This window comes from Doryrhamphus excisus, linkage group LG14, assembly GCF_037039965.1.
Source record: "Doryrhamphus excisus strain RoL-2023G ecotype Guam linkage group LG14, RoL_Dexc_Guam_v1.1, whole genome shotgun sequence".
In the NCBI taxonomy this organism is placed as follows: domain Eukaryota; kingdom Metazoa; phylum Chordata; class Actinopteri; order Syngnathiformes; family Syngnathidae; genus Doryrhamphus; species Doryrhamphus excisus.
Window position 1 is genome coordinate 15,790,788 of NC_136370.1, and position 25,740 is coordinate 15,816,527.

General features: G+C 41.2%; 1 protein-coding gene across 5 annotated transcripts in view; it reads left to right on the top strand.

Moving 5' to 3' along the window:
• Window positions 1–25,740, top strand: part of eml5 (EMAP like 5) — a 43,838-nt gene that overhangs the window by 4,347 nt on the left and 13,751 nt on the right. For 2 of the 5 annotated variants that reach the window (XM_058090512.2, XM_058090515.2), the window contains exons 2-19: window positions 3,214–3,373; window positions 5,734–5,832; window positions 6,920–6,988; window positions 14,098–14,283; window positions 15,817–15,952; window positions 16,101–16,124; window positions 17,824–18,025; window positions 19,185–19,322; window positions 19,413–19,669; window positions 19,745–19,957; window positions 20,038–20,205; window positions 21,635–21,741; window positions 21,811–21,929; window positions 22,019–22,205; window positions 23,044–23,149; window positions 24,094–24,187; window positions 25,329–25,429; window positions 25,516–25,709. In XM_058090512.2, coding sequence (XP_057946495.2) covers window positions 3,214–3,373; window positions 5,734–5,832; window positions 6,920–6,988; window positions 14,098–14,283; window positions 15,817–15,952; window positions 16,101–16,124; window positions 17,824–18,025; window positions 19,185–19,322; window positions 19,413–19,669; window positions 19,745–19,957; window positions 20,038–20,205; window positions 21,635–21,741; window positions 21,811–21,929; window positions 22,019–22,205; window positions 23,044–23,149; window positions 24,094–24,187; window positions 25,329–25,429; window positions 25,516–25,709 — 2,560 coding nt within the window. The remainder of the gene's footprint in view (window positions 1–3,213; window positions 3,374–5,733; window positions 5,833–6,919; window positions 6,989–14,097; window positions 14,284–15,816; window positions 15,953–16,100; window positions 16,125–17,823; window positions 18,026–19,184; window positions 19,323–19,412; window positions 19,670–19,744; window positions 19,958–20,037; window positions 20,206–21,634; window positions 21,742–21,810; window positions 21,930–22,018; window positions 22,206–23,043; window positions 23,150–24,093; window positions 24,188–25,328; window positions 25,430–25,515; window positions 25,710–25,740) is intronic. The other 3 variants (XM_058090514.2, XM_058090516.2, XM_058090513.2) reach the window with 2 other exon arrangements.

A 25,740-nucleotide genomic window follows, 5' to 3' on the forward strand; every position in this document is an offset into this window, starting at 1 on the left:
GGATTTTAAGAAACTTGCAGTCATAAATGGTGTTGTTGTCTCTGTATTGTCAAAACTGCACATCCAGCAGTTTTGCACGCCGCTTGAGACGGACGGCCCCTTGCCTCCAGCCAAAACCGGAGCTGCTGGTTACTTCCGCCTGAAGGAATCTTATCTTTGCCGCAGAGGAGCAACAGTAAATCGGGCGGGGACTTTCTTGTCAGCTGACAGATGTCATATATGATTTCCCGGGTGACCTTTGTCACTTGGGGTCACTGCATCGTTCAAACCGAGACCACTGTATGGAACAGTTCAATACAGATATAGCACCCCTATAGTACACTATAATATTTCATTCATTCATTCATTCATTTTCTACCGCTTTTTCCTCACGAGGGTAGCGGGGGTGCTGGAGCCTATCCCAGCTGTCTTCGGGCGAGAGGCGGGGTACACTCTGGACTGGTGGCCAGCCAATCACAGGGCACATATAGACAAACAACCATTCACACTCACATTCATACCTATGGACAATTTGGAGTCGCCAATTAACCTAGCATGTTTTTGGAATGTGGGAGGAAACCGGAGTACCCGGAGAAAACCCACGCATGCACGGGGAGAACATGCAAACTCCACACAGAGATGCCCGAGGGTGGCTATAATATTTCAAAAAATAAAAATTTGCAATATACTGTATAGAAAGGTTGTAATCTACGCAGTCGGCCACTATAACTACTGTAACTACTGACAGTTAAAGACTTGTACTGGCAGCTAATGTTATCCGTCATGCCATGTTTGAGCCTCACCATCTTCAATCGCTGCCCATTTTGCTTATTCATACAGTACCAGGGGCTACCAACTCTTGGCTTGGAGGCATATTTTTCTGAAATGTATGACCAGGGTGGATCAAATTTGCCAGTTGCACCGTACCACAGAAGTAGAATACAAATACGGGCACCAATAACCGCTTCTCTGTCTAAAAAGTCACATTGTAATTCTCATATGTGATGATAAACCTCAGAGCTGTTCTGTTACGCTGGATTTGGTCCTAGCCTTCCGCTGCTTTGTCTGCATCTCCAAGTGTTCCAATTATTTGTCTCCTTGTCTGATTGTTATTTTTAGCAACCTTGCTCTGATTATATAATTCGTAAGAAAGTGAGCTGAGAAACTGTGCCAGGTGAGTGAGAGGTTCCACAGGGAAGTGAAGAACAAGGAGAGATAGTGAAAGTCGTATCTTCTCACCCGGCCAACAGCACGTGTAACGGATGTATGCCTCCTGTAGTATTTTTGAATGAAAGAAATTTAGAAATGTTCAATACTGGCTGCACGGTGGTTGAGTGGTGAACATGTAGGCCTCACAGCTAGGAGACCCAAGTTCAATTCCATCCTCGGCCATCTCTTGTTTTGCATGTTCTCCCCGTGCATGCGTGGGTTTTCTCCGGGTACTCCGGTTTCCTCCCACATTCCAAAAACATGCTAGGTTAATTGGCGACTCCAAATTGTCCATAGGTATGAATGTGAGTGTGAATGGTTGTTTGTCTATATGTGCCCTGTGATTGGCTGGCCACCAGTCCAGGGTGTACCCCGCCTCTTGTCCGAAGTCAGCTGGGATAGGCTCCAGCACGCCCGTGACCCTTGTGAGGATAAGCGAATTCTGACAAAATGAAGTCTGGTGCTTGTGTGTCACTAGTGTCATTAGTGATACCTATAGTGACCAGTATAGAATACTACATGTCATTCACAGCGTCGTTGAATGAGTCTTCTGAATGCCTTATATTTGCATTCTACTGGGAAATGCTTCATTTAGGCAAAACATACAGACAAGGTGCATATTTTTCACAAATATTTAACCACAAAATTCCAGAAAACTGTATTATTTGTAACAGCATGGCACAATTCTTGCTTTTCTCTGTTTATTCTAGGAAAAATAACATCAGAGACTGAATCAATATGACTAATATATATATATAAATAAACTATCATGTAACTATGATGTGCATTTTTTTGTCAAAAGCAGACATGCATAAAAATGATTACTACTGCAGTTGTCAAATTCATACATACACATTCATATAAGCTGGGATGGAGTCCAGCACGCCCGCAACCCCAATGAAGATAAGCGGTAGAAAATGAATGAATGAACGAATATTCAATACCTGTTTAACTGTTTATCTTCATAAGATGGCTTGACTGACTAGGTTGATGCTGCTTACTCTGGATAAGCGGCATAGAAAATGGATGGATATTGTTCACAAGAAGTTTGTTGATGTGATCTGTGTTTACTTGGTGTTAGATGAATAACAAATTTTGCATTATCGCCCACAACTGATGGAAGGAGCTCAGCATGGAATACATTGGCCAGGAGCAAGAGAGCAAAACGAAGAATTGTCCTATGAGTCGGAACGTGACTGGCGGCTGCTAAAAGGATGGGTGGGATAGAAGCGGGAGGAGGGGGGAGAGAGAGAGAGAAAGAGAGAGAGAGAGCTTTATACAGGAAACTGTTATTCAGCTGCAGAGCAGGAGTGCTTCAAGTTCGAAGGGGGGTGGGGGGGATTATGTAAGAGTGTTACAAACATATGCCTGGTTATACGAGGAAACCCCCGGATAAATTAGGCAAGGTGAATGGGCCAGAGAATAGTTCAGAACAATGATATTTACAGTATTTTAGTTAGTTAAAATAGTTTTTTTTTAATATAGAGGTGGTCCATGGGTCAGCGAAGTACTCATGACTGCTAGGAAGGATGTGGATAAAAGTGCAGAAGATTTTAGTTGCACCGTCACTATGGCAACAGTGAAATATTCAGTCTCTCCCTTTTTATTATCATCCATGAACCAGGAAGTAGCCTGCTAATGTTCTAACTCATGGACAAATAAACACATATTCAACAAAATGAGACAATTCAATTCATACGACTCAAACTGAATACTTTATTTCGACTCTTTGAACGTTCATCAAGCACCCATTAAGCTATGTTGTGTGTGTGCGTGCACATACGCATGCCTGTATGTGTATAAGCGTGGCTGAGTTAAGTCAACCATGTCACCACGTCAAGCTGCCCATCTCCTTTTGCCATTCATGCCCAGCACAGGCTTAATGTGTTCATCTCGTCCCAGTGGTTTACCCTGGAAGGGTGAATCCTTCTCTTGCTTGAAGCGCTCACAGTGCAAACAAAGGGCACGCAAAAATGTGGATGGTAATAGGATGTTTATTTCCCCGCCCCTCTTCTCTCCTTGCAGTTTAGCTCTGCATCCTGAGCGCGTGTTGGTCGCTACAGGACAGGTGGGCAAGGAGCCTTACATCTGCGTGTGGGACTCCTACACTGTGCAGACCGTGTCCATCCTCAAGGACGTGCACACTCACGGCATCGCCTGCCTTGCCTTTGACCTTGAAGGACAGGTATTGTCGTACACAATAATAATGGAGGTTTTTCACTGTTTATGTGCAGCTTTCTGTCTGTTGGTTAACAACCATAAAGTTTTCTCATACCCACTGATTGATAGATAGAGTGATAACCTTTTCTAATAATTTGCACTACAAAATAAGCAATGTATGATGCCGGATTGGATGGATATCAATTTGTTTCTTTCGGCTTTTTCCTGATCTTTTTGATCCGCATAGTAATTTTTTGGCCCTTTATATTTCGGATGCCCTTCCTGACGAATACCGATGATGCTTACTAGTGGAGATTCAAACCCCAGGCATCCGCTCCAAAGTCCAGAACGCTAACCACTAAACCACGGCGGATTAATTGGATGGATATCAGTAACATCCGATACTCAAAGCTGTAATATCGGTATTGTATCAGAATTAAAAACGTTCTGTCGGGACACCTCTAAGTGTCGCAAGGTGCAAATGTGTTATCTCATAATCGTAGGAACATCTAAACAAGTCCAAAAAATAGGAATCAATGCCAAGACAAAATGTGTACAGTACATTACCTTACACCTACTATCTGTTTTGGGTACTGTTTTTTTGGAATGGGCAGAACTTTGCGAGCCCACAGATCATCTCATGTTCTGTCGATCCTCTGTTGCGCAATCAGATGGTACAGTAATATAATGTTGTTGTCATAAAACAAAAGGAAAGCACGACTTCAAATTACAAAATTGATTGTTTTGATGTGTTTGGGTGACAGATTTAGCATGTTTTCACCTTATCGGATGGAGTACCACTTTACAATAATGTACACAAAATTACAGTTAATGAGGAATGAACTAAATAAGTAACAGTAACTACTGTACTTTTGTGTACCTTATTGTGTACCTTATTGTAAAGTGAGACCTCGGACAGGAATGGCAAGGTGCAAAGTGTGTTACCTCATAATCATAGGAACATCTAAACAAGTCCTTTAGCTACCAAAAAATATGTGTACAGTACATTACCTTATAACTACTACCTGTTTTGGGTACTAATTTTTTCGGAATGGGCTGTCTCGGTTTGGGCAGAACTTTGCGAGCCCACAGATCATCTCATGTTCTGTCGATCCTCTGTTGCGCAATCAGATGGTACGGTAATATAATGTTGTTGTCATAAAACAAAAGGAAAGCACGACTTCAAATTACAAAATTGATTGTTTTGATGTGTTTGGGTGACAGATTTAGCATGTTTTCACCTTATCGGATGGAGTACCACTTTACAATAATGTACACAAAATTACAGTTAATGAGGAATGAACTAAATAAGTAACAGTAACTACTGTACTTTTGTGCACTTTATTGTAAAGTGAGACCTCGGACAGGAATGGCAACATCTTCATTGTCACTGTCATGATGGAAAGGGTAGCTGCATTTCATCCATCCATCCATCTTCCATGCCGCTTATACTCACTAATGTTGTGGTGATTTAAATCCAAAAAGACCATAAATACCAAAAAATCAATACAACACAGGAAGCATTTTTTGATTTTTATATTTGCATGTTTCTAATAGATGCTCTTACGCAGTAGTTACACCTCCTGCATTTTGCCGTAAGAAACAACCCCATGCTCTTTTCCTGCATGGCCAACTAGCTGGGGATTTATATGCAAAGTGACAGTATTTTAAGCAGGAGGTGGCTGTGTTGCTTCCTCGTGAGGTAGCTCTATTTGTCCCTTTTCAAATGAAGTCAGTTCAAACCAGATGGATCCCTGGTACCATTAGCCAGTCCAAATATATAAAAGCAATTAAAAAATGCGCACCGACATCCTTTCAGTGTGAGACTAACCAAAGGAAACATGAAATAGTTGTTGTGATATTTTTGGACCGACCAGCAATCCAGTTTTTCCCCCTCAAGCATGTTTTTTTTTCATACTTTTGAAAACGGGGACGCCTTTTCAGCCGCCATGTCTGCACGCAGATTTGATTTGAGATGCTTACCAATCTGCACATGTCTTAAAACAAGCGACGAGTGAGATATCCAAAGACTGATTTAGTCAGAGCATCAAAGAGGACATCTCCTGCCATGCAAAGCAGGCTGCCGAGTGGAGCTGCAATTTCCATAAGAGCGGCTACGTTCACTTCTGCTCGGCTGCTCCTGCCTACTCACTCAGTCGGCTATAGGAGGCTCCTCCAGCAAAAAAAACACTTCAATGAGCTCACTGGAAGCGCCACGGGCTGGACAACTGTTCTGTAGACATTATTATTAGCCTCTTCATTGTGGCCTGCCATGCCACAGTATGTGGTAGTGGAGCAGCTTTTATTTGTAATTAGTACAACAAAGCCTCTTCACTCTATAATGCTTTCTTTTGTTGTGATGTGTGTGTGTGTGTCTGTCTGCAGTGCTTGGTGTCTGTGGGTTTGGACTCTAAAAACACAATCTGTGTGTGGGACTGGAGGCGAGGGAAGGTTCTGGCAGCCGCACCGGGACATACAGACAGGGTAAACATCTTTTTCCATATACCGTCATCCATCGCAAGCTCTGCATAATTGAGGGCCTTTTTCCAAGGAAGACATAAACAAATCAGCCGCCCCCCACCCCCATTGATTGGGGGCTTTACCGGGAGTATTTTAGACACCACTCAGCTAATCAAAAGGGATTTTTTAAAATGATGATGATACAGACAGCTGTTGTTTTCTAATACAGCCCACACACTCTGGAACGTCGTCATTTCAAACACACACACTTGTCTCTTTTCATTTATCTGCTATAAATCTAACAAATATGAGCAAAATAAGTGTGATGTTGCGGTATTTGTGTTAAACGCCAATATCTTTTTAGTAAAGTTTTTTCTTAGATTCTTTGTTTATTTTCCCCCCATGTTTTTAATACTTGTGTTTTTCTCTACTACTGTGATTTTTCTCTACTGTCACCCCCCCCCCATTTTGTCTTCTTCTTCTTTTCTGTGTTTCTTCTTGAATTCGCAAATTCGCATAACAAAAACATGAAAAAACGGCAAATTAAATTTCATAGTACAGGGAAGTTGTAGCTTACACCTTTCCTGACACAGAGCAGATCTGTTTAGCATGTAAGGGCATTAAGATCAACAATACTATCTGCCCCAATGGCTGGATGGGACACTAAAAAAATAGATAAATAAAAAATAAAAAATAAAAAATAAAAAATAAAAAATAAAAAATAAAAAATAAAAAATAAAAAATAAAAAATAAAAAATAAAAAATAAAAAATAAAAAATAAAAAATAAAAAATAAAAAATAAAAAATAAAAAATAAAAAATAAAAAATAAAAAATAAAAAATAAAAAATAAAAATAAAAAATAAAAAATAAAAAATAAAAAATAAAAAAACAATAAAAAATAATAAAAAAATTTAACATTTAAAAATAAATAAATACATAAATAAATAAATACTTGTGGGGTTTTTTTTGCCCTTTTTTGTATTTTTTTTCTTAATTTTTCTTTTTTATTCATTTTTCCTGTGAAGCACTTTGTGATTCTGAAGAATGAAAGTGCATTATAAATTGAATCCATTATTATATTATATCTGATGTATTTTCTTCTTCCCGCAGATATTTGACATATCGTGGGATTTGTACCAGCCGAGCAAGCTTGTAAGCTGTGGAGTCAAACATATCAAGGTACAGACGCATTTTCCACGTTGCATTTGACACGTCAGAATTTGCATAATGTCTGAATACAGATTAGTTTGAAGAATCTTTTGCAACCACGGCTGTATGCAAATTTGTTTCACTCTAGACTTCATAGTTATGAGGCATTTCATATATACACAAAAGCCAATTTATGTTACCTGCTCTCAAATTTACAGTCATTTGCACGGCATAGAGAGGAAGGAACGTTACAGTGAACCATGCATTCTAGCTCCCCCTCATTCAGCTTTTCAATACTCTATACAAGCTGCAGCTGCTCTGGCATTTTTTTTTTTTTTTAGGCTTGGCTCTATTGCATCTCTCTTCACATTCTTCATAAAAATTCAATGAGTTCATCTCGGGTGCCACTGCCAAATCTTCCCTTGGGATATATTGCAGTGTTCCTTTTGGTGCAAAGCCATTAAGAAAATAAAAAGGAGCTCAGAGCCTTGGAGCAATTCCCAAAACATTAGGAAGACATGGAAGTTTATTTGGAGTGCCTTGTGGTCATGGGAGGCTGTGTCATGCATAAAGATAAAATAGTAAGTAAAACTGGTGTTTCAGTGCAATGCTAATATGCTTTAAATCATGCAGAAACAACAGGGAAACAGACAGTAGGGAATTTGCTTAATTATGGATATTAAAAATTAAAACTTTTCATTGAAATACAATTGCTGCAGTGGAGTCAATGGGCCTTCTGCATGCAGTCCAGCGACCCTCATGTCAATCTCATCTGTTATATCTGCCCTGGACTCTCCCCCCCAACCACCGTGGCACAGAAACCGTCACCGGAATCCTCCCCCAATGTCCGCTTAGTCCACTCCTCCTCCCTCTCCACTGGTTTCCCGATGGCAGGGAAATCCAGCAATTGTCCCACATAATTCCCCAGCCTTTACCCTGCAGACCATGTGACATCTGCTCCCTGGCCCTGGGTTTGCTCAGTGATTATAGCACTCAGAGCATCCAGGAGATTTAGTGGCAGTAATCCACTCACTCGTAGGCTGAGGGGAAACACAACCACTATGACAACGACCATGACTGTGGACTGGTGCAATTACACACATACACACACAGACACACCCTGCTGATCATTTAGCCTTTTATGTTTTTTTTTGTTCTGCCAGGTTCCGCCGTAAAAATTGCTCTAATGGATAAGATAAAAAAAAATAATAATAATAATTTCAGTAAATGGTGCCGGCTTCCCCAATAAATTGAGCAGTGATTGTACGTCATTAACAATGACACATCCAAGCAGCACATCTAGCAAAACTTACGTTGCCCGTCTATGATGTCATCAGCGGTTGACCGGAGCTTGTGGAGGTGCATCGCAAGGTCGAATGTGCACTTCCTGTCTTTCACTTGATATGAGTACCGAGTGGGAAATCGGTAAAGAGGTTTTGGTTCAGTACAGCTACTTACCGATCAGTGTCGTCATTAGGCCTATTTTAGGGGTACTGCAGCCCCCTAAAATGTTCTTAAGCCCCCCTAAATAATTTGATCTTTTTTATTGATTTTTTTTATTATTTTTAAAAAATGTTATTTTTTTACAAAAAAAATATCCGACAAATTTCATATAATAGGGCAAGATCAGGCTAATAAGCAAATCAATAAGCATGCTAATACTAGCCTAGTAGTAGTAGTAGTAATAATCAGAAGAATAATAATGATGACAGTAATAATAATAGGCTAATTAATAATCTAATAATGATTATTATATAATTGATCACTGTCCACTGGACAGAATGGTTACAAAGCTTGAGCAGCGGTTTTGCAGTGTAGATTGTGTGTACTTGTGTACATTTAATGGTGGCCTAAAACAATTGAGTCTCTACTAAATCTCTCCAAAAGTGGGAAAGTTATATCCCGGTTTTTGTTTTTTTTTTTTTTATTTTTTTGAATGTCTACTACATTCATTCATATCCTGTGCATCTCCAGGGGGCTAAGCCCCCCCTGTCTTCAGAACCTAGTGACGCCCCTGGTACCGATTCAATCTAAATACCAATACATAACAATAACATAACATATAACAAAGATTCTTCCACATTGCCCATAAAGAAGAGTCAGACTGTATTTACTTAATGCAAAATGAATCATGCTTCATCAAGCTAAATCTCATAATTAAAATAAAGGGCTGAAATTAGTCCTCATTATGTGATAAGCAATGTTTTCATGTGCTTAAATGGCAATGATGCGAATTGCCAGAGGACCGGGCTTGACTCAATGCAGATGGACAAGAACTGTGAGAAAACCACCTTCCAGCAATGCTCATCTACTTTTTTCTGACTGCTCTTTGTTGACCTCTGCTAGCATTGCAGTTAGCACTCTGACACCGCTCAGGGTCACTCTAGTGTGACAGAGAAAGGAAGGGGCTGCTGATGAAATATAGTCCCCCTTTCCACAGTAACTGGATGCTTTAATAAGGTCATTTTAGATTGGACGGCAATAGCCGCCAGTTTGATTGTTGCCATTCGGACTTCAATTGTTATTGCTCAACATTTGACACAATATCACTTTGAATTGTAGCTGCTTCAGAAGGGCGATTCAAGAATGTGTGTGAAAAAGTGATTGCCCCCCTGTTAAAACACAACCAATGTTATAAAGCCATTTTTAAAGCTTTGGGATTACAGTGAACCACATTGAGAACCATTATCGACAAATGGCAAAAACATATAACAATGGTTAACCAGCCCAGGACTCAGCCAATATTACCCCAAAAGCGCAGTGGCGACTCATCCAAGAGGTCACAAAAGACCCCACAACAACATCAATGTTGTAGCATGACCTTAAAAAGGCAGTTCATGTCGGAAAAGCCTAAAAAACATATAACAATGGTTAACCAGCCCAGGAGTCGGACAATATTACCCCAAAAGCGCAGTGACGACTCATCCAAGAGGTCACAAAAGACCCCACAACAACATCAATGTTGTAGCATGACCTTAAAAAGGCAGTTCATGTCGGAAAAGCCTAAAAAACATATAACAATGGTTAACCAGCCCAGGAGTCAGACAATATTACCCCAAAAGTGCAGTGACGACTCATCCAATAGGTCACAAAAGACCCCACAACAACATCCAAAGAACTGCTTCACTTAGTTCAATTAAGGTCAGTGCTAAGACGAAAACCACTAATGAACAAAAAGAACATTAAGGTTAAACTCAGTATTTAAAAAAAAAACATAATTTCATTAGAAAAATATGGTGGTGGTAGTGTGATGGTCTGGGGCTGTTTTTCTGCGTCAAGACCAGGAAAACATGTTGCGGTAAATGGAACCATCAATTCTGCTGTCTAAAAACCCCTGGAGGAGAATGTCCGGCTAACTGTTTGTGACCTCAAACTGAAACCAACTTGGGGTCAGTTCAGTTGCAGTAGGACAATGATCCAAAACACACCAACAAGTCCACCTCTGAATGACTGAAGAAAAACAAAATGAAGAATTTGGAGTGACCTAGTCAAAGTCCTGACCTGAAATCCTGTTTAGATGTTGTGGCATGACCTTAAAAAGTCATGTCGGAAAAGCCTAAAAAAAATATAACAATGGTTAACCAGCCCAGGAGTCAGACAATATTACCTGAAAAGCGCAGTGACGACTCGTCCAAGAGGTCACAAAAGACCCCACAACAACATCCAAAGAACTGCAGGCCTCACTTATCTCAATTAAGGTCAGTGCTAAGACGAAAACCACTAATGAACAAAAAGAACATTAAGGTTAAACACTGTATTTCAGAAAAAAAACATAATTCTGTGAGAAAAATATGGTGGTGGTAGTGTGATGGTCTGGGGCTGTTTTACTGCTTCAGGACCAGGAAAACATGTTGTGGTAAATGGAACCAAAAATTGTGCTGTCTAACTAAAACCCCTGGAGGAGAATGTCCGGCTAACTGTTCGTGACGTCAATCTGAAACCAACTTGGGTTCTGCAGCAGGACAATGATCCAAAACACACCAACAAGTCCACCTCTGAAATCCTGTTTAGATGTTGTGGCATGACCTTAAAAAGGCGGTTCATGCCGGAAAAGCCTACAATGTGGCTAAATTACAACAATTCTGCAAAGATGAGTGGTACAAAATTCCTCCACAGTGCTGTAAGAAACTTGATTGCAGTTGTTGTTGCTAAGGGTGGCCCATTCTGCTATTAGGTTTAGGGGGCAGTCACTTTTTCACACAGGGACAAAGTAGGTTTGGGTTTTGTTCTCCCTTAAACAAGTTTTATTTCAAGGAAATGCAATGAAGACATAATATATTTTCCAAAGTGCAAGCACCTACCTGGGGAACAACTTTGGGCAAACCAGTTATCTGCCCAAACAGGCTTCCATTAAAAGTATACAGTATTCATGCATCTATTCCTCTGCATCCTCACCCCACATCTTTTGGATTATGGGGTTCAAGTAAATGTCTGCAACCCCAGAAGTTGGCTGGAGCGTATTCAAGTGTCATTCAAACAAAAGCAAAGTGTTTACTATGTATAGGCTCTGAAGTCAATTTTCTGGCCATTTCCACCTTTCTCCATTCCTCCACTGAGTGTACTCTGCTCCTGCCGCTGGCCTCATCATAACCCCCTCTGGCATCTCGTCTCCACTCAGCAATTCAAACAGCACAGGGATTAGTTGGTGCCCGAGTCTTGCTGCCTTATCAGTTGTGGGCAGGGCAGGCTGTGCAGTCACGCTGCATCCATCCCTGCTGCGTCTGTAGCAGGACGGGGTACAATTAAAGGAAGCTCCCACCTCCTTCCGAAGCATCCTCTAACACATTCAACGTAGTCCCTCACGCACCTGTGATGTGTGCGACTTAACCCTCAGCTCCAACCCCCACGCACACAAGCTCTTATAAATACTCTCATAACTCGGATTTAGGATTCATCCATCACTTATCAATCAGGAGTAGGGCTAAACCACTCAGCTGCCCCACAGAATCTTAATTCCTGAACTTCCGGATCACAAATCTGTGCTTACCAACTTTATGAGAAGAGTTAAGGGAAGATACTTTTCTGTTGCAGCATGACACAAAGCAAAATAAGGCTACCCACCTGTCAGGTCCAACATCAGTGACCTGTCACCTCAGAAAAGCAGGGATCTGAATCTGTGACTAAGAATTCCGATACCTAAAATCTCACAGTCCTCAGGAATAGTGGAAGTTGTTATATTTTGTGGCCGATCAGAATCAGAATCAGAAACGGTTTTATTGCCAGGTATGATCAACACATACTAGGAATTTGTTTTGGTATAATAGGTGCAGACACATCTATTAAAAAAAGAATGAAAAATACAAAATATACAGAATACACAGTATAAATATATGTACACAGTCTGTTCAGGGCCTTTGCTCGATTGCTTGGCCGTCAGTCTGGCAGCCTTTGACTGACTTTCAGATCTTTGACGAGGTTGATAAGATCGGTTTCTCTTCAGTATAAGGATGGTCCGATCACTGTTCTCCAAGAATTAAGGAAATTGACGCCGAACCCCGGCCGGTCCATCTGCGCATGCTTAATTTTCATCACTTTTCTTGTCTGTGTCATGCTAGGTGATGCTGGGCCACATCAGGTTTAAAATAAATAAATACATAAATAAATAAAAAACGCATTTATTAAAAACAGAAAAAAAACAAATGAAAAAACTGTCTTCAATGCTTTTGCTTCTGCTATACCCTCCACGTTTTCAGTGCTTTGGTTCCGGTTTTCCACAAGAAAAGCTCTAATAAAACATTCCGCTGTTATTAATATCTTAATTTTTATAATTTTTATAATTTTTATAATTTTTATAATTTTTATAATTTTTATAATTTTTATAATTTTTATAATTTTTATAAATAAATAAACAAAGCAAAATAAAGACAATAGATCAATCAATCAATAATATATAAATAAAATAATAATAAAACAGCAAATAAAAAAACAAAAATAAAAAAGAAACCACATATAGTTGGTGGGTAGACAAATTATTTTTTTCAGATTAAAATGAACAAAGCATTATTAGAGCCCTGTAGACATGACAAAACACGACTATAGTCACATTTATACTCTTTTTATTTACAACATATTGCGCAACTGCAGGGTCTTGAGACACATGCTAACTCGCAAACTAGAGAGCTAGCGACCTAAACGGTAGCCTTCAAGTTATTTCCTTTAAACTTAAATAGCCAAAAACTTACCACTTCCACACAGATAGGGAGGATAACTATTAACAGTTATTTAATCTTTAACATGAACATTAATCAAACGTAATAATTTTTTCTGGGTACATGATACCATACAGCATCCATATCAAACATTAAACTTTCATATCAAGGTAGGGGCCTCAAAGTAGCGTCCCGGGGGCCGCATATGGCACGCGGGCTGCGAGTTTGAGGCCCCTGATTTAAATACTTTAGTCCACAGTACAGGGCAGGATGAGAATCAAAGGTTGGGGACGGGAACTTTGATGATTCATGTCTGGGTTAATTGGACTCGTTAACATGTTAACATGTCACATGTTTCAGTCAAGAGGCAAGGTAATCGGTGTTGTCAATCAGGTTTGTCACAACCGGTTCCTTCTGTTGATGAATAAAATGTCACACCGAGCAATATCATCCATCTTGAACATTTTCTATCATTTCCCTCCTGCCTGTCCAGCGATGAGCGTGCGTGTATGAGTTTTCGCTCGTCGCCATCCATGTCTCAGCATTTGATAGGCTCATTGTGATCTTATATCTATGCAGACAGGGCGCTTCCCCTTTCGCTCTCACCTCCCGTGTTTGATGGATTCAGCCCTCAGACAAGGCTGTGCCCGTGCATCCCAATGACCTTGCTTATAAATAATGAGCTAGCCGGCGTCTGTGCGTGCGTGCGTGCCTGTCTCCGTGCATGCTGATCAGGTGGTTACAGCACCCGCTCGCACATGTGGGGCGGGTATTTTGTATTTGACTTTGGTGTCTTTCAAGGTGGCTGATATTCTTGGCTGTGAATGTACTGTGTGTGTGTGTCGAGCCGTACAGTGTTTATGATTTATGATCACGTCGTTGTACCCAAACACTCCATAATTGTCCACTTGCTGTCACAACAGGATTACACAGGGGGATTATTATTAGCCACCGCTACGCTCTTTCACTCTCTTACGTTTGTGTTTGCAGTTCTGGAGCTTATGTGGTAATGCTCTCACACCCAAACGTGGCGTTTTCGGCAAAACGGGGGATCTCCAAACAATCCTATGCTTAGCCTGCGCCAAGGATGAGGTGACGTATTCGGGTGCGTTGAACGGCGATATCTACGTGTGGAAAGGCATCAACCTGATGAGGACGGTGCAGGGAGCTCATGGGGTAAGTTTGAAGCAAACAATTCTTTGTGCACCAAAAAAAAAAAAAAAAAAAACAGTGACGCACACATGCCGGCTTGCTCAATAGAGAAGGATCAGTCTTTTGCTACACGGGATTAAATTTATCTATGAGATCAACAGCTTTGTTAGGGAACGGGAGGATGGGGGAGGGGATAATAACTACAGTACATGCTGATTCCTGATTTTCGTACCACCAAATGTCTCACCGGGGATCCCACAGCATGCCTCTCTTAACACTCGGACAAACACTCTTAAAAATGCTGGGTTGTTTTTTTCACCCGACCGCTGGGTTGAGCCTGTTGGGTCATTTAATTGGGTCATTTTTTATTGAATTGGGTATTCTGGGAACCCAATTCGCTGGGTTATCTCTGTTATTTGCTGCTGAGTTGTGATTTCCATTATGTAAAAAAAAAAAAAAAAAAAAAAAATAATTTATATACAGTAAAGTCTCGTTATATCGATATCGGTTATATCAATAGTACTGCTTATTACGATACTATTTTCATTTCCCGGCAAATTTCTAGTCTTTTATGATATAATTAGTTTCGGTTAGTACAGAATAAGTAATGTAAACGTTGCAGTTTTTGTTTTCCATACATGTATTTAATTGTGTTGTATTCAGATATCTTTTGATCGCTTGCAATAATCACTGTTTTTCATATGTACATGCTGGCGTTCGTGGTTTCTCTCGTGTGTATAGAACAATGTCGAGTGCATTATTGAATATTTACTCAGAGTCTCAGAGAGACTCAGAATCATTTTTTGCAACAATGTTTATGGTTTTGTCTGCTGAAGCGTGAGGATTTTGCATTGGTTGAATTTTATTTTGAAAAGAAATAGTCATTAAAAAAGTGTTTTTATTTAATGCATAAGTTTATTTTTCACTTCACTACAGTACAAAAGCATGCTAGATACGCGATCCATGAACTCAAGGAGAAAATTACATGCCATATCAAAGATCCGCCCACTTTTAATGCAGTTCGGCGCAGGATCGGATATATCGATAGTCCGGTTATATCGATATTTTTTCCGACTCCCGAGAATATCGATATAACGAGACTTTACTGTATATATACACATACATATATATGGTATATTGGCAACCCAATTTGCTGGGTTGAAATAACCCAGCAGTGTAGTAAATATGAACCCAGCGTTGGGTCATATGAACAACCCAATTGTTGGGTTAAGATAACCAACCCAACTTGTTAGGTTAAAATAATCCAACGCGAGGTTGGTCCAATATTTAACCAGCGCTGGGTTGGGAAACAACCCAGATTGGGTTGTTTTTAACCCAGCATTTTTAAGAGTGAAGAAGGCCATGGGCAGAGCTTTTCCAGCGATAACAACATAGCACCTCCTGCTCCTCCAGAGCTCACAGTGTGATGTTAAGGCCACAGTAGCAGATAGCTGTGAAGGCCTTGCTAAACAGTCACATTTGCAGCACGGAACCGGTTCTGTCATCGCTCATTTATCGCACACTAACAGCCTGTCATTTTTTTTTTTTTTTTCCCAGTCAGGGATTTTCAGCATGAACGCTTGTGAAGAGGGTTTCGCCACCGGGGGCAGAGATGGTTGCGTCCGCCTGTGGGATCTCAACTTCAAACCAATTACTGTCATTGATCTCAGGGAAACAGACCAAGGATATAAAGGTGATGTCAAACTGCCTCCACTCAGTAAAGGTTATAGGTCAAGTTAGGCTCATTCCATCTAAAAACAAAAGTCATTATTTTCTGTTTTTACTAATATTTCCTTTCTTCTTTCCTCCATTTCTTTATTTTCTTATCTCGGACCAAACAGTAGCTAGAGGTGAAAATAGCAGAGGTGGGTAATGTGTTACAGGGTGGATTTAAGAACCGTGTCAGTCTGTTTGTAGCCGTCCCCCGTATTGTTAGTCCTACTTTATGTCATACTGCCATAAAAGTATAGCATATATAAGTATTGCATATTAGCTTGACAACATCTAAGTTGTGGCGTCATATGTAGTGGAACCTCCAAGGTCAAACACAATCTATTCTGGCAGGCTGGTCAACTTCAAATTTGGTTCCATTGTATTTCAAAATGTCAAATAGAAGTTGCATAAAAATATAATTGGTAGTCTTTATGGCTTCACGCATTCACGCACCCATTTATCCGGGCTATAAACAAGTACTGGGGGTTGGGGGATCCAGTGGGTGGATGGTCCTGTACCACTACTCTACCAATGGCACTGAAAAATAACTAAATTATAATACAATTAGGGGCTGCACGGTGGTTGAGTGGTTAGCACGCAGACCTCACAGCTCGAGACGTGGGTTCAATTCCACCCTCGGCCATCTCTGTGTGGAGTTTGCATGTTCTCCCCGTGCATGCGTGGGTTTTCTCTGGGTACTCCGGTTTCCTCCCACATTCCAAAAACATGCTAGGTTAATTGGCGACTCCAAATAAATTATCTATGAATGTATGAATGTGAGTGTGAATGGTTGTTTGACTTCCAATACTATTGCAGACCTGCCAACATGTACTGTATATGCATCCAATTTGACTCTTTATATATGAGATATTATATATAATTACGCACCCCCGACCCTCTTGAAGATAAGCGGTAGAAAATGAATGAATGAATAATACAATTGGCAGGTGATTCAGAATCATGATTAAAAAACAGTAATAATAAAACAAGTATTAATATTTGTCAATTAAACTGTGTCATAAATGTATTTTATGTATGATTCAAGTTGTTTTTAACATTTTTATAAGTGACAATTTGAACATTTTCTCATCAAATTCAGGGCAAAAACATGCGGCTGCTCCTTCAGAGTTTTATAGCAATTTCTGTACCTCAGCATGTTGCTGATATATAATGTTTGCTGAAAAAATCTCTTTACAACCCTTATGTCTTTAATGTAAGTGTGACATCATTAATCTCTGAATTTTATTCAGAGAAATGTCATACACTGAGATAATAATAATAATAATAATAATAATAATAATAAATTTTATTTGTATAGCGCTTTTCAAAATACTCAAAGACACTTTACAGAGGAATGGAGTTGAATAAAAGCAAATAAACATAGCAAAAGATACATTAAAATACAACATTCATTCGTTAATACACAGTTAAAACATAAGAAAAAGCGGGGCGGGGCACAGCAGTCAGGTATAAAAAGTTTAAACATTAAAAACAGATTTAAAGAGGTGGGTTTTTAGTTGTTTTTTTTAAAACAGGGAAGGTCAGGGCAAGCACGGAGTGAATGCGGCAAAGAGTTCCACAGATGATGAGAGATGCTGAAGTCAATGGGACTAAAAAGTATTTTAAAACACAATTTTTAACAAAAGCAAAGTGTCTTGAAGTCCAACAATCCGACTTTGCAGGTTCTACTCTATTAGTATTCCTGTTAAACCTTATTATCCTTATTAAGTAGCCACATCACGGCGATTTAAACATCCTGTAATCATCTTTTATGTCGTGTTGCTGAATGGATTTCAGCTGGTCTTAAAATATATTTGCTGAATTTCTCCCGCTGTGTGTTTGTGTGGCCAGGGCTGTCTGTGCGTAGTGTGTGCTGGCGGGGGGACCACATCCTGGTGGGCACGCAGGATAGCGAGATCTTCGAGGTGGTAGTCCACGACCGCAACAAACCTTTCCTCATCATGCAGGGTCATTGCGAGGGCGAACTATGGGCGCTGGCCGTGCACCCCACCAAGCCTCTGGCCATGACGGGAAGCGACGACCGCTCAGTCAGGTGATGGTTATTAGATGTTATTGCATTATTATATCAATATTTTAGTTTCTAGGAATATATGTGTTAGTGTTGTCCCGAGGTGAATTTACAAAAAATGAGTAATATCAGATTATATTTACACTCCGCACTCCAGCCATGTGGCAGTAAAAAAAAAACATTACAGCTGAGTGCAAAACTTGCCATGCACATGTTTCCGGTGATGACACAGAAATGGGAAAGTTTAATTCCACCAACCACATCGGAATCACACAGGAAAACTCTCACGGGTTGGCAAAAAGGCATTAGCTGGAACAAAAAAGAGCGAGCCCCTGTCCGTGGTGAGTAAAGTCGGGTTTAAACGTTTCCATGAACAACTCGAATACTTGCTATATTATTCCGGACGCCACCGCACCCTGGTCCGCCGCCCTACAGAGGTCCGCCCTGCAGGAGGTGGTGGACACCTTTAAACCCATCCCTGTATCACACCACGGCACGGTGGACCCACATGTTCCCACTGCCCTGGGCACGGCACGTTTTGTGTTTGCACCGTGGGCCTTTACGCCCACCCTATGACGGACCATACCGGGTCCTGGAGCACGGCAACAAGTATTTTGTTTTGGACATGGGTGGCCGACGGGAGACTGTCTCGGTGGACCGGCTGAAGGTTGCGCTGGTGGACGACAACCAACCCCTGACACTGGCGGAGCCCCCTACCGGGGGCGCCCCCTACCGGGGCAGTCATGCCGCCCCCCGCGTGCACAATCTCGTCCCCTTCACCACACCCTTCTCCCCTGCCGCAAGCAGTGCGCATACGGCGGGGCCGTGCGGTTGTCCCCGCACGCACGGACGATTTTGACTATGGGTGAATTCTGGGGGGGGCTTGTGTAGTGGACATAATTCACCCTGGAACGATCGATAGGGGAGGGGTTGCCACCCGGAGGGGTGGGCGCAAGGGACGGGCGTTTTCCGCTTCCTGTTGTCATCTTACTTCCTGTTGTTATCTTACTTTGTATTTTTCTACACAAAATAAGATGAAAAATAAATAAACAAATCAAGAATAAAGAAAATCAATCAATCAGTAATAAATAAATATACCCTTGGTATTGATACATGGATTGATCCGCCCGCTTCTAGTAATTTCATCCCAACTTTGTTTTCTCATATTTTTCCTCCTACATAGGATATGGAGCCTCATAGATCATGCACTAATAGCACGCTGTAACATGGAGGAGCCCATCCGCTGTGCAGCTGTCAGCACTGACGGTATTCATTTGGCCCTCGGAATGAAGGATGGCTCATTCACTGTCCTCAGAGTCAGGCAAGTACACAACGCAATGAAAGGCTGTGAAAGTTTTACATCTGTTATAATTTATACTTCATTCAACTATTTTTTTTTGCTTACCTCCAGAGATATGACTGAAGTGGTCCACATCAAGGACAGAAAAGAGGCTATACATGAGCTGAAGTACTCCCCTGATGGCGCCCATTTGGCTGTCGGCTCCAATGACAACTCGGTGGACATTTACGGTGTGGTGCAGCGGTACAAGAAAGTCGGAGAGTGCATTGGCTCCAATAGCTTCATTACACACATGGACTGGTCCACCGACAGCAAGTTCTTGCAGACAAACGATGGCAGCGGCAGGAGGTTGTTTTATAGGATGCCAAGTAAGCTTCATCGTAGAAATTATGCTAATTCAAAAGCCCAGATATTAATTTCTGTCTTATTCATCCTTTGATGAGGTGGTAAGGAAGTGACCAACAGGGAGGAGCTGAAGCTGGTGCAGTGGGCGTCGTGGACATGTGTGCTCGGTCCTGAAGTGAACGGAATATGGCCCAAGTACTCGGATATCAATGATATCAACTCAGTGGACGCCAACTTTAACAACCAAGTCTTAGTAACAGCAGACGACTACGGATTAGTCAAACTTTTACGATATCCGTGTATTAAAAAAGGTAAAACGAAAACACACCTTTAGTTACTGTTAGCGTCATCTATTGATGCTGCATTCATGTTATATTTTTATTCATTTTAGGTGCAAAATGTAAAAAATATTTCGGTCACTCGGCACATATAACTAATGCCAGATGGTCACATGACTACCAGTGGGTTATAACAATCGGCGGAGCCGATCACTCCGTGTTCCAGTGGAAGTTTGTTCCTGAGAGAAAGTCAAAAGAAGCTCTGCACATTGCACCACAAGGTAATTTGATCTTTTTTTTTCTCACTGCTCACTGCTAAACTTCAGGAAAAAAAAACTACCACTTCCACACAAGATGGGAGGAGAACTTTTTTTCACTCTATCGTGTCAGACATGCCACGGCTGACTTCATGACCTCATGCAGTGTTGAGGGTGGAATTGAACTCGGGTCTCCTAGCTGTGAGGTCTGCGTGCTAACCACTCAACCGCCATGCAGCCCTCCTTTTAAACCAGCTTCTCAATTAATTAAATGTGTCCATGTTGGAGTTCAAGTCCACCCTCGGCCATCTCTGTGTGGGGTTTGCATGTTCTCCCCGTGCATGCGTGGGTTTTCTCCGGGTACTCCGATTTCCTCCGATATTCCAAAAACATGCTAGGTTAATTGGCGACTCCAAATTGTCCATAGGTATGAATGTGAGTGTGAATGGTTGTTTGTCTATATGTGCCCTGTGATTGGCTGGCCACCAGTCCAGGGTGTACCCTGCCTCTCACCCCAGGAGACAGCTGGGATAGGCTCCAGCACCCCTTGCGACCCTCGTGAGGATAAGCAGTAGAAAATGAATGAATGAATGATAGATATCAAGGCTGCAAGGTGGACTAGTGGTTCGCACGCATGCCTCGCAGCTAGGAGACCCGAGTTCAATTCCACCCTCGGCCATCTCTGTGTGGAGTTTGCATGTTCTCCCCGTGCATGTGTGGGTTTTCTCCGGGTACTCCGGTTTCCTCCCACATTCCAAAAACATGCTAGGTTAATTGGCGACTCCAAATTGTCCATAGGTATGAATGTGAGTGTGAATGGTTGTTTGTCTATATGTGCCCTGTGATTGGCTGGCCACCAGTCCAGGGTGTACCCCGCCTCTCGCCCAAAGACAGCTGGGATAGGCTCCAGCACCTGCTGTGACTCCTCGTGAGGATAAGCGGTCGAAAATGAATGAATTTTGACAGTTCCCCGCGGCCCCCCCAGGGGAGCCCCGCCCCACTATTTGAGAAGCACTGCTCTAAACCCACTGACATGTTTCCGACAGCACCTCTCCCACTATTCTAATGGTCCTTGTGTGTTAAACCATCATACTAAATGCTCCCTGTTTCACAATATTTAAAACACAACAACACAAAGCTTGGAAAGTATAATTGCATTGTCATTCCCATAGTCATTATTTTTCCAGAGAACTGTAAAACAACCCCCCCCACCAACAACCTTTCCTTTTCATTTTCCTAATGGACACGTTGTGAGAAGCTGTTTTTAGCTCCCAGTCCAGCTTATTGCCTTTTCTTGGCCCAGCATCACAGTGCAGCACCAGCATTTTTAATCATTTGGTTTGGCTGCTAAATAGAACGGGAAACAGTACTGTATGAATTCTATTCATACAGTGGCTTCATATAATGGCTTTTTAAGATTGTGATGTGATGTAAACCTTATTTCTATTCCCAGAGACCTTAGCGGACTCTAACAGCGAAGAATCAGACTCTGATCAGTCAGATGTACCTGAAATGGACTCGGAAATTGAGCAGGAGACGCAGCTCACGTATAGACGACAGGTGACAGGTTGTTTTTGTTGTTTTTGTTTTTTTTTATGAAACATTTCACACTTCTCTCCCTGAATTCAGGTTTATAAAGAAGACCTACCTCAGCTCAAAGAGCAGTGTAAAGAGAAGCATCGAGCAACAGCAATGAAAAAGCGAGAGCGGGCACCTGGGAGTGGCTTGAAGCTGCACTTTATTCATGGGTGAGCTGGCTCGATAATATGATGAATAAGGACAAACAAAGGGAGGGAATTTTCTCCATGAAACATGTCTGTGTTGTTTTTTTTTACAGCTACAGGGGCTATGACTGCAGAAGTAATCTGTTCTACACCCAGACCGGTGAGATCGTCTACCATGTGGCTGCCGTTGGGATTGTGTACAACAGACAGCAGAACTCCCAGCGTTTTTACATGGGTCATGATGATGATATTCTCTGTTTGGCTATCCACCCCCTAAAGGACTTCGTAGCGACAGGCCAGGTAAGGTACCCTCTAGCGCAGGGGTCTCAAACTCAATTTACTTGGGGGCCACTGGAGCTAGGGTCTGGGTGAGGCTGGGCCGCATCAGGTTTTCAAAAAAACCCCCCAAAAAACGCATTTATTAAAAACAAAAAAATTTAAAAAACTTTGCTTTGGTTCCGATTTTCTACAAGAAAAGCTCTGATAAAACATTCCACTGTTCTCAAATATCTTAATTTTATTTTTCTACACAAAATAAGATGAAAAATAAATAAACAAATGAAGAATAAAGAAAATCAATCAGTAATAAATAAATAAATAAATAATAATAATAATAATAATAAAACGGCAAATAATAAAAACTTAAGAAACCACATATAGTTGGTGGGTAGACAAATTATTTTTTTCAGATTAAAATGAACAAAGCATTATCAGAGCCCTGTAGACATGACAAAACACGACTATAGTCACATTTATACTCTTTTTATTTACAACATATTGCGCAACTGCAGGGTCTTGAGACACATGCTAACTCGCAAACTAGAGAGCTAGCGACCTAAACGGTAGCCTTCAAGTTATTTCCTTTAAACTTAAATAGCCAAAAACTTACCACTTCCACACGGATAGGGAGGATAACTATTAACAGTTATTTAACCTTTAACATGAACAAACGTAATAATTTTTTCTGGGTACATGATACCATACAGCATCCATATCAAACTTGCGCAGGCCGCACTAACATTAAACTTTCATATCAAGGCGGGGGCCTCAAACTAGTGTCCGCGTGTTTGAGACCCCTGCTCTAGCATAAAGACACCGAACTGTTATCTTTTCATTCAAATGATTTATGCCTGTTCAGGTTGGCCGAGATGCCTCCATCCACATATGGGACACAGAAACCTTAAAACCAATGTCTGTGTTGAAGGGTTTCCACCAGCTTGGAGTGTGCACTTTGGATTTTTCAGGTAACATTTGAAATATTCAAATATTTATGTTTGTAAAAAAAAATGCTTGCATGATTAGATAATATTAACATTCAGAAGATTACATGTGGGACAAATTTTATGTCAAAATTGAAACAACAAATATAACATGTAGACCCGAGTTCGATTCCACCCTCGGTCATCTCTGTATGGAGTTTGCATGTTCTCCCCGTGTATGCGTGGGTTTTCTCCGGGTACTCCGGTTTCCTCCCACATTCCAAAAACCTGCTAGGTTAATTGGCAACTTCAAATTGTCCATAGGTATGAATGTGAGTGTGAATGGTTGTTTGTCTATATGTGCCCTGTGATTGGCTGGCCACCAGTCCAGAGTGTACCCTGCCTTTTGCCCAAAGATAGCTGGGATAGGCTCTGGCACCCCCCGCGACCCTCATGAGGAAAAAGCGGTAGAAAACGAATGAATGAATGAATGAATGAATGTGAGTGTGAATGGTTGTTTGACTTCCAATACTATTGCAGACCTGCCAGCATGTACTGTATGTGCTCAGCATCCAATTTGACTCTTTAATACGCTTGTATACTTCACTGCCCTCCATTTTGTTGCATTTTTTTCGGTTTTGAGTTAGTCTACAATACAGATAAATAAATAGACTCCATAGGTATGAATGTGAGTGTGAATGGTTGTTTGTCTATTTGTGCCTTGTGATTGGCTGGCGACCAGTCCAGGGTGTACCCCGCCTCTCGCCCGAAGACAGCTGGGATAGGCTCCAGCACCCGCCGCAACCCTCGTGAGGATAAGCGGTAGAAAATGAATGAATGAAATATAACATGGGATTTATGTCGTAAGTAGCCAACGTCAAGCTAGAGCCTCCTGAAATTGGGCCAAGACAACAAAGTATGTCCTGTGTATCAGTCCATCACCATACGTACATGAAGCCAATGAAAAAGGTTTGATTTCCTCTCCACAGCGGATGGAAAGCGTCTGGCCTCGGTGGGCCTGGATGACAATCACACCATCGTGCTGTGGGACTGGAGAAAAGGGGAAAAGCTCTCTGCCATGTGGTGAGTGCACTGAAGCTCTCCCATCCAGAAACCGAGAGATCTTTGACAGACCTTTGTGTTAATTCTTAGGATCATTGGAACTTCTCTCTTTAAATATGGACTAATAAATGAGGATTAAATTGAAGCCACTTTGCAGTGTAGGGCTGACAGTATGATTCATGGTAAGGAGAGGGAAGAATGGGGAATTGCCTTTTAGATTAAGAGGCTGCTCCATTGCGACACTTAAGCCTTCCAAAGGTTTGAATAGTTAGAGCAGGAGTGTGCCCCAAGGCTCCGACTGTATCCATAATGAATGAGAATTACTTTCAGTGCTCGTCTGCTTGAGAGCATGATACTGTCACATTTTATTTTGACAAGGAGACCATGTGCCACAAAAGTATATCATAACAAATGGCCGACAAAAATCAGCCTGTAATGAAAAGCCAAATTTTAAGTGGTAATATGAAATATTTATGATTGTCTTAGCTCCTATTAGCGCCTTAATACAATACTGTACAATTACATAAAAATATGCTACCTCTACATATTTGCATTTATTAGCAGTCTTGCTCAAATAGTTATTTTCAAGATTTGGTATGTAGATTTGTCACGACTGAAATACGAATGAATTTGAAATATCAATTTAGCATTTTGCCCTGTGATTGGCTGGCGACCAGTCCAGGGTGTACCCCACCTCTTGCCCGAAGACAGCTGGGATAGGCTCCAGCACCTCCCGCGACCCTTGTGAGGAAAAGCGGTAGAAAATGAATGAATGAATGAATTTATCATTTTTGCATGATCCTAAAATGAGTAAAATGACAAATGCAAAAAAAAATTGTGTGTAATTAATGCATCCATATTATGAAAAGACACTTTTCTGTTGTGACGACTGAAGCAAGTGAAGTGTACACGGTCTGATGCTGTTTTTACTTTCTCTTGCACACACATCTCTCCTCGGAACAACACTTCCACACTACCGTGAGGTGCATTCATAAATACTCTAAACTGAACAACAAACACTAGTGCGTAACGGCTACCTAGGTTCATTCAAAATGTATATTATATAAATGTATATTTAAAGAAAGAAGACCTTTTGTATAATGTAGGATTTGAAGCAGATCCAGTTGGTTTCATCAATAATAAATATCGTTGTGTTTTTCAGTGGAAGCAAAGACAAGGTGTTTGTGGTGAAAATAAATCCTTACCTGCCTGACAAGCTCATCACTGCCGGTGTGAAGCATATGAAGTTTTGGCATAAAGCTGGTACGACACGCTCGACAAGCAGGCACACTAACAAGCTGAAGTCCGGCTCGGCTGTCAGGTATCTTACATTGCATCCACTTTGGCAGGTGGTGGACTAATTGGACGCAAGGGGAACATGGGGAAGACGGAGACTATGATGTGTGCTGTCTACGGTTGGTCGGAGGAGATGGTGTTCTCGGGAACGTGTACCGGTGATATTTGCATCTGGAGAGACATGTTCCTGATGAAGACTGTCAAAGCCCATGACGGTCCGGTTTTTAGTATGCATGCGCTTGAAAAGGTAATGGAAGATCTTTGGAACACAAATATAA